This window comes from Gekko japonicus, unplaced genomic scaffold (genome assembly GCF_001447785.1).
Source record: "Gekko japonicus isolate JY-2015 unplaced genomic scaffold, Gekko_japonicus_V1.1 scaffold5391, whole genome shotgun sequence".
Lineage (NCBI taxonomy): Eukaryota > Metazoa > Chordata > Lepidosauria > Squamata > Gekkonidae > Gekko > Gekko japonicus.
Genome location: NW_015169343.1, coordinates 30,727 through 40,423, shown reverse-complemented (window position 1 = coordinate 40,423; position 9,697 = coordinate 30,727). Strand labels below are relative to the sequence as shown.

The window sequence follows — 9,697 nt, the reverse complement described above, 5'->3', positions numbered from 1 at the left end:
GTCCTGGACTCTGTACATGTGATCCAGATGTCTGGAGGAGATTGGTGTAGAGGAGGGTTTGTCCCAGGGTGACTTGGCTGCTTGTAGGATGACATTAGTCACTGGTAGAGAGATGGCCATGGATTTGTCAAGCTGTACTATGTCAAAGATAGAGTCTGTGACATTTTGTTTGGGTTGGATGATGGAGAGGCCCAAGTGTGGCCCATGGACTTGACTAATTCCCCATAAGATTTGAGGTCCTCAGATGGGGAAATGGGAAGGTTATCCTGTACTTGGCTAGGAGGAGATTCTGCTGGTGAAGAATGGACCTCGGAGTCCTCTCTATCAGAACCATTCTCTGAAGAAATCTTGGATGCTGCTGAATCAGAGTTCGAGAAATCTTGTACCAAGGTCTTATCTCCTTGTAGAGGGGTGCCAAAGGTGAAATGGACTTCGGTGGCATAAGTGGCACAGAGACCGTATGTGGTGCCTTGTGCACCTTAGGTGAGAATATACGATCTTCCGATGCTGACCACTTCAGGGTCGATGAAGGAAGTATCAAAGGGGATCGATACTGATGGGAATAAAGAGATCATTGATCCCAGTCTTTGGGACAGAGAGGCAGCCATGACGTTGCTGAGGGTAGTGGGTAGACACCATATAGGTACTGCATTTGTTAGTGACCCCAGGGGACTACAGCAGGCATCTGTTGGACCTGGAAAGTTGGTGACATGGGTCAATGGCGAAAAGGTGATTGATTCCGGGAGCACTGGTTGCCCCGTCGGTCCATCGGGCATCAATCCCAATGATCCTTGGTACTGACAGGTTGGATGTGGGCACTGCTCACGCCAGGGGAGTCCCTAGACAAGGAACAGTGTGACAATCTCTGAGTCAAGTCAATCTCATCCGCCTTTGATGCTGAGAAGAGTATAGGCAGTGGCTGCATCAAGGAATCGATGTGCACTGGTGAGACCAACCAATGGATGGGGGAGTCCATGAAGCAGAAAGGCGACACCTCTGTAGCAAGCTTCAGTGCTGGTGACAATCACCCAATCGGGGCATCTAGCAACAGAGTAGAAGAGTCACGTTGGGCACTCTTAGGCCATGCCTTTGGTCCTGACTTTGACTTAGGAGCATGGCCGGCCCCAGCTTATTTTGCACCCTAGGCGAGGATCCCTTCTGGCACCCCCTGTGCGCCCCCTCCCCCTGTGCAACCATCCCCCGTGCGCCCCCCCCGCAATGGCAGTAGCTCAGAAAGTAGTGTTTTTGCTCACAGGACTTCACAGCTTAGAGGGAACATTGCACAGGAGTGTAACCATTTATCCAGGCAAGTTTGTTAAAAACATTTTGTGCAGCGCAGGTGAGACCAGCTGTTCCCTGACACACACACTCTAGCAAGATGACTCCCGGCCTGCGCACACACTTTCGCGCGCACACCCGAAATCCCCCCTCCCTCACCAAGTGTCATCCCTTTGGATGGATGCTTCGGTGCCCCCCCCCCGAGCCTGGTGTTGCAAGGGGAGATTTTGTGGCGGGAGGAGGCCAAAGGAGGGACACTTTCTGAAGCATCGCCGCCCACCTGCACCAGGCGAAGACGGGCCTCTCCACCTTCCTGGGACCTGGAAGCCCCAGACGGTCCAGCCAGGCTGGGCCAACAGAAAACGTCAGGCCCGTCTCTTCCCAGCCCTGTGGCCAGCTCTGTCTGGGTGGGGAGCGCCTCCCAGGGGGGACATCTTGGCGGGGTGCCAAACTTCCCTGGAGATGGCCGGCGGGTGCTTTGGCCGGGTTCTTTTGCAGAAGGGGGAACCTGCACTGGAAGGCAAAAGCCTCAAATTGCAAACAGCTTGTTCGGCCAGGATTTAATTCACCACTCCCTCCCCCCATTTCTCTTTCATGTCCGCGGGCCCGCTCCCCCGCCCCTCCCATTCAAGGAGGCCCTTCTCACGGGGGGGGCGCCATTCCAGATCTCAGGGAGAGGAGAAATGGGGGGGGTTGGCACAGAGGATGCTACGCTCACAGTCAGCGCTTCTGGGCACACTTGCCGGACTCAGGGAGGAAGAGGCGATGGTGACGGCGGTGGTCACCCAGTCAGGGCTTTTGGCGGGGGAGCCAGGTGCAGTTTGGTGCCCTAAGGGCCGGCCCGCCCTAGGCGAACGCCTAGTGAGTGAGCCGGCCCTGCTTAGGAGCTTTGCCTCCATTGTTGCTTTTACCACCCCTGCATTTCTTTCCAGGTATTGAGGGGTTTGATCTCAATGCAGAGCCTGAGTGCTTCGAAGTTGAATGGTTGGTGCCCATTTGTCCTGAGGCCAGGATGGTATTCGAGTGGGTCATCGTCGAGGATCCCAGTGTCAACTTGGGTTGATCTTAGTGTGTAGGAGTGGCCATTGGTGGAGGTGAAAGAGCTAACTCAATCAGTGCCACTCAACGTCTCACAGCCTGGGTTTTATGGGTCTGTCAGGAGAACTTGGCACAGTGGATGCACAAGTCGGTATCGTGGCCTTCCCCCAGGCAAAGGAGGCACACATAGTGTTCATCTGCGAGGGCAAGTTTACTCCCATGCTTTTTACAGCATTTGAATAAACCCCAAATTTTGACACAATATCTTATCTTGCGCCTTTCTGAAGTGAGTGAAGAGATTTTTAACCAATTATTTGTTGTTGTTTTTAAAAGGATGGTGAATGTACAAGCTACAGGAGGAAAAGGAGAAAAAGGAGAAAACATAATAAAAAATAATTAAAAAATTTTTTTAAAATCAAAGGGTGTAAAAATCAGGCAAACATCAGGGCATGGGGGTGGACTTTGTGAATTACAGCAGTGTTCAACACAGTTGATCATGACCAGCTGACTCACCACCTTGCTAATGCTGGAATTCATGGGGCAGCCTAGCAATGGCTCACGTCATTTCTCCATGGTCGGGGGCAGAGGGTGGTGCTGGGAGGGACAGTGTCCTCAAAGTACCCTCTGGAATGTGGGGTTCCTCAAGGGGCACTTCTCTCCCTGATGTTGTTCGACATCTATATGCGCCCTCTCGCCCAGCTAGTATGGAGTTTCCGGCTGGGATGCCATCAATGTGCTGGTGATACCCAGCTATTTATGTTGATGGGTAACCAGCCAGATACCGTTCCCGGGAATTTAGCTGATGGTTTGGATGCTGTGGTGAGATGATTAAAGCAGAGTTGACTGAAACTGAATCCAGGTAAGACAGAGGTTCTGTGGCTGGGTGGGGGTGGAGCCTCAATTGGGTTGCCAGCTCCCTAGTCTTGAGGGTGTGCCTCTGTCACCAGCACAGACCATCAGGAGCCTGGGTGTGACCCTGTCCATGGAAGCTCAGGTTACGAAGGTTGCCAACCTGGTGTTTCTCCAACTTCCCCAGGTCAGGCAGCTGGTTCCCTACCTGTCTCACCCCAATTTAGCCACAGTAATCCATGCAACAGTTACCTCCAAGCTGGACTACTGTAATTCGCTCTATGCGGGCCTGACCGGGAAGCTCCAACTGGTCCAAAACGCAGCCACGCAAGTCCTTACTGGGACCCCTCAGACGGCACACATTCAACCAGTGCTGCGTGAGCTCATTGGCTTCTAGTGGAGCACCGGATCAGGTTCAAGGTTCTGTTTTTGACCTTTAAGGCCGTTAGCAGTCAGGGACCTATGTACCTTCTGGACTGCCTCTCCCAGTTTGTCCCTGGAAGAGTGTTATGCTCAGGGAATAAGAACTTTCTGGTGGTACCCAGCCCTGGCCCGTGCCTGGTGGAACGCTTTGCCGGAAGATATCTGTGCCTGCGAGAGTTGTTACCTTTCCACAGAGCATGCAAGGTGAGAGGTTCCACCCGTCCTTCAGTTGAGGACAGCAACAGGGCATCCTTTGGCACTCTCATATAATTCCCCATCCCCCGTAACCCCTCCCCCCACAGAGGCCGGGGTGTTGGAATTCTTTCTGCCATCCTATATATTGTATGTATGCTGGGGTTTTTAAAATCTATTGGTATTTATTGGTTTGTTTTAACTTAGTTTGAAACTGACAGCTGTATATTATTATGTTGTAAGCCACCCTGAGCCCTACTCATAGGGAAGGGTGGCCTAGTAAATCCAATTTAACAAATAAAAATAATAAATAATAAATTTCCCCACACAAAGATATACAAAATAGTGTACAGCTCCCCAGAAAAAAATATTACCATTTGTTCTATACGTGTTTACGGAGAAGTCCCACTGAATTCAGTAAGACCATGTGCAGTGGGTTGCAGCCCCAGTACACTGGGTTTGCAGAGCATTCCCCACTGTGCTATGTAACTATGAATAATGCTTGACATACAGTCACAATGATAGTGGGACAGGGTAGTGGGGACTATCATTCGTGTGTTAAAAGGTAAAAAGATGTTTTAAACAGACTTGGCAAAACCAAGCAGAGATTAAATCCTCTCTCTTCACCTGCCCCCCCAGTTTGAACTGGGGCTGCATGTACAATTTGCATTTATAGACTGATGGAGACCTGTAATTTTCATTTTGTCTGTCTGTGCTCTGACTTGTGGGAAACTTAGCTTGGGGCCTTCTTCTGCCTGTAAGCAAAGAATGTAGAACATTCATTCTCTAATACTAGCTTACAGTATATGTAAACAGCTGCTCACCAAATGTCAGCCTGTTACTTAAACTATTTATGCTGCAGAGGTTCCTCCCATACTATCCAGTCCACTAGTTAAGATCTGCCTTTCAAGACCGGCTCTCTGTGCCCCACATTCAAAAGTGAGGTGGGTGGCAACTAGAAACAGGGCATTTTCTGTGGTGGCACCTTGCCTTTGGAATGCCCTCCCCCTTTGAGGCTCATCTGGTGCCTATTTCACTTTCTTTTAGGTGCCCAGCTAAAACACATCTTCTAACCAGGTTTTTAATTAGAGGTTTTATCTTAGCTTTTTAATGGTCTGCTGTTTTATGGGTTTTATGGATAGTTTTTTAATACTATGTTTCTTAATTATAAGCCACCTCAAGCAGGACTCTGAAGAGGCAGCATAGAAATATTATAAATAAATAAAATTATTGATCACAAGCAATATCAGGGGTACTCTTTTGTTAATGCATCTGTAGTCTACATAGCATTCACAGTTAGAGCAGCAAGGGTGACTGTGTGAAAAATACGGCTGCTCTAATAACAAACCATTATTTTTTGAGAGCAGAAAAATATTGTTTGTCCACAACAGGCATACCAGCTATAAGAATGACATTTGTTCTCCTGTAGCTGCTATGTATTTATTGGACAATCCAATGATCTTCTTGACAGGCCCTTGGTATTTTGTCAAAGTAACTCTAGAACTGTGGAGGCTGGGGAAGCAAACCTAGAGATTTTTTAAATCAGAAATGAACTTAGATCAATCAAGGAAAGAAGGCTGAAACTTTAATTTTGTGACAAACTGATTTACAGTGGAGCACTCAGCAGAAAAATTGTACAGCAAAGATCCATCCATTTTATTTTGTATTAAATGTCCTTCAGCAGCCCATACAGCTAACTGTAAACAGAAACTACATGAAATGTTTTGCTGTCAGTAACACGTGCATATGAAAGATTAAAAATGTAGTTTAGTTTCAGAAATATATTTTTTAAAATGTTCAGAGGAGCATGTAACACTGATTCTGACTATGCAGATGCACCAGGCAACACAATGATTCAGCTCTACATATAAAGGTGGGGAGGGAATCAAAGTGACTTTGTTATCCAGCTTGTGACACTTTATTTAAATTTCAGACAATACCTTTAAAAAAAAAAAAATCCAGCATAAATATGTAGCTAAACAGCTTCAAAAGTCAGGTTATGCAGACACAAAAAATGTTATTAATCAAAAGCGAGCTCTAGTTCAAGAAATTTCAGGACTTCAAAATCAGCAGGGTACAAAGCTAAAATTCATATGCTCCTTTTCCAGTTATGAACACTTTTGCTAAACATAGATATTTCAACATATATTAATATATTTTTCTGACATTCAAAGTTGTAGAGTCAATATGGCAGAATTGTTGTTAAAAGCATATATGTACAAATATTCTTCCCCCATCCCGAGCCCCTCCCCCTCACATAGAGTATTTGGCATAATTATAACAATCTTACTGCATACAACAACTGTTTGCTTCTTTTTTCACATAGTTGTACTTCTTATTAAAATTATCCAGTTATGTACAAAAATACTTGAACATTTATAATAGAAAACCTCTATAGCTACCATTAACAGCATAGACCTGCTGAAGGTTTCATTGAGGGCATATAAAAAGTGGTCACTACGTTCCAGTTAACCTATCAACAAAGTGAACTGTTAAATCAACACGAGCTTCCCAACAAAACAGGGAGATAGCTTTTTTTAACGGTATGATTGAAAAATACGGATCATACTTCAGTTGTCAAACAAATGTTACAAATTGTACATAAACAAAAGACAGAGATAGAAAAAATTCCTGTACAAGGTGTTTGTGTTAGTCTGGTCCTATAACTGGGCATGAGCTTTCAAAAGCTCTACAAGAGCTCTTTAGTGAATGCCACTTAGAACATCATCCGGCAATACTAAGGGCACTTTCACACAGAGCGTAGCTTATGAACAGGGGCTAAGATTCAAAAAAGCTCATTCGCTGTGAACAAATGTTTCTCTTTGTGCATTCAGAGTTCTATATTTTCTTTAGATTGCAATTCCTCATGCTCCTCAGGTTTCCCCCAGTTTTGAGGATGGAATGTCCGGCAGAAGGGGGAACAGAGGCTGTTCTTGAAAGGGGAACCTCAAACCCTAATGCAGAGGTTACCTCCCAGTTCTTTCCTTTCGGGAGAAATAAGAGCTGTTTTAGAACCTAAATCCTACAATTTCCAGAACTTTATCCTTTATCCCATCTTTTATCCCATGCTATTCTGAAGTCATGTGTCACCATGTAAACTTGGGTAGATCTTCTCTGCATTCATACATCGATAAACTATGGTTTATTTAAACGACAGTTGGTTGCAGGAAGTCTGGTTAGTATACTAGAAAACATCACAAATCAGTTTGTGCATGTCCAATTTTGCTTGATTCCTTTCTCACTTCCAAGCAGAGTTCCCAATGACTGTTTCGTTGGCTGGTTCTTGGCACTGCCTCACTAAGTGTACAGCCATTGCTATTGGTTGGCTTCAATAAATAGTGAGGGAAAGGAAGTCTATAGCAAGTGAATCCCCCTTCGCTCACTGCTAGGGATCTTTCAGTCATCCTCCTCTCCCTGTTCCTGACCCACTGCTTCACTGCACTCCCTAGACTTCCTATTACTCTGAAAGAAAAAAGATCTTCGGCAACCCTCTCTTTTACAGCATTCCTTTTGTGCCATTTCACCAAATTCCTTAACCTTATTTTTGCCCTGATTTTTTTTTTAAAAAAAAAGTCTGGTGAAAAGCACATGATCATGGCTGAATCCGTCACTTGCTTCCTTTATCTTGAGATATACAAGGGAATAAGGAGGAAGGTATGACAGTAGGTGGGAAGTAAAACTGCTTTTAACTGTAACGATGTTTTCTGTGCAGCAATTTCTACTGAGTAGGCTGGCAAACTGAATAAGAACATATGATTGAGTGTAACCTTTCAAGATGATGCCTTCTAAATTTCCCTTTGCAAGAGGCTGATACGACAATTTGGTGAGTCATTACTAGTGGGGGGGCATGGATAGAAGGCCAAGGAAGGGAAGGAATGAAGGCCTGAGGAAGCACCATTGGTAGATGAAGCAGCTAGGTTTTTCAGGTGTTCTGTATATCCATCTCATTATACAGGAGGCTAGGTGGGGGAAGGGCTACTAAACAAACTGTGATTTCTGCATTCTGCACAGATGAGAGTTCGTACAAGTAAAAAACAAACTGCGTTCCCAGTTTATCTCTCATGCCCCACAGTCTGAAGAAGTGAGCAGTGACTCACGAAAGCTCACACCCTGCCACAAATTTTGTTAGTCTTTAAGGTGCTCCTGGACTCTTGCTCTTTTCTACCGCCTCACAGTCTATGCAGCCTGCTGTTGCAGTGGAGGCTGCCCTGTGTCAATTATGAATGGTCATATATGCATTATTTGTTGTTTATTCTTCTGCAATACTTGGAAGGGATGATTGGGAAAACATGGAGCCCTGCTTCCATGTATCTTAACAAAAGCTGCAAAAAAAGAACCACAATCATCTTTTCACAACTAAGGGGACTTATGATGATTTTGGACTCCGTCTCTCTACCCAAGTACAAATAGCTAACATGAGACCATCGTGTTATACCATCAGACATCTAAATGAATCACTGATTCCACATAGCCAGCTGTTGGCATCCAAGGGTGGGAGACATTCAGGAACAGGTACCTGCCCTTTCCCAGATACTTCCTGCGCTTCCCACCATGTCCCACAATGCACAACATGGAGGCTAAAAAGCTTCCAAAATACACTGGATGGCTGAGTAGATAACAAAAAAGTCATTACAAAGAGTGAACCCAGAAGTACTATTCACAAGTTTGCTGTTTTAAGCAGAACTCTAGAATTAATGCCCTCTATAGGTATTTCTTCTTATCATGTATATGGACATAGTGATTTCCATTTTTTCCCCCAGTTGTTCACTTTAGTGACCGTTTCTTGGGTCACTATTAAAATTACCCAATCAATCTAGTCACAAGAAAACTTGAAAATCAACTTTCTCTTCATAGACCAACATGTTTTTAAGGTGAAGATTCAGATTGTTCAGTAGAAATTCTACAACCAACTCTTGGGAATTATTTTCCTTTATCAGCTATAGGGAGTTATGAAGTAAATTGCACCTCAATTTTAAAAAACTGGGGGGAAAGTATAGATTATGTAGACAAACCACTACCAAAGTGCTGAACAATTTATCCTTTTTACAAATATTTGAAAATGTATATACATATATATAATAAAATGCAGAATTGTGTCAGTAGAAAGAATGCGACCTAAAATAATTATTTGTTTCATGAGCTCAGCTGCAACAACCTCCTTGAAATTTTACAACATTGTGTAATCACTAATGTTCATGTACAGGTTGAAAATGGGGAGGGAGCCATCTTCAAAATGCTTGGAAAAGTGTAGAAATTAAACTTCCTTGTTACAAGAACATGCCTTTGTCTTATACATATCACTTACAGTGCAATCCTAGCAACACTTTCTCAGGAATAAGACCACTGAGTAGACTTGGGTAGGATCCTGAGTAGATCTGCTTAGGATAGCACTGTTTATTATCCTGCATGCTCTAAAAAGTACATTATTATAAAAACAGAAGTATGTGGAAGAGGAGTACAGATTTGATTAAACTATTTTTGCAAAAAACTGTGAGATTCAGATTGGTACACAGCTACATTTGCTGTATCTAAAATTAATGAAACTCAGTCCCGTTCCCCACAGTGACTGGTAAGCTAGGTTAGTATTTTCATCTGACAAAATGTGCAACATAATATTAACCAATTTTTTAAAATCCTTGCAAATAATATTTGTGAAAATTATTAAAGTGCCTGTGTTAGGTGTGTTTTACCACTTAAGTCATTGCAAATGACTTTTTTTTCTCTTTTATAACTGAGACACTTTTCGTGGTAGAGGCCTAGGCCGAGGGACTTGTTCAGTTCTCTTGCTACTATTTTCCAGATTGTTTGGTCGGACCAACAGGGGTTTGGGTGGCAGTGCTGGAGGATCCGAAGGAATAGGGATGGAAAGACTTTGAGGTAGCGGGACAGGACGCCTCAGTGTCCGTTCATAAACACT

At 44.3% G+C, this 9,697-nt stretch overlaps 1 protein-coding gene across 1 annotated transcript in view; it reads right to left on the bottom strand.

The window, feature by feature from the left end:
* Positions 1 to 479: 479 nt before the first annotated feature.
* LOC107115036 (dedicator of cytokinesis protein 4-like) overlaps positions 480 to 9,697 on the bottom strand; it is a gene marked incomplete at its 5' end in the record, with an annotated part of 37,335 nt that continues 28,117 nt past the window's right edge. Inside the window, 2 exons of the mRNA XM_015416642.1 lie at positions 480 to 553; positions 9,086 to 9,191. Of these exons, the coding sequence (XP_015272128.1) occupies positions 480 to 553; positions 9,086 to 9,191 (180 nt within the window). The remainder of the gene's footprint in view (positions 554 to 9,085; positions 9,192 to 9,697) is intronic.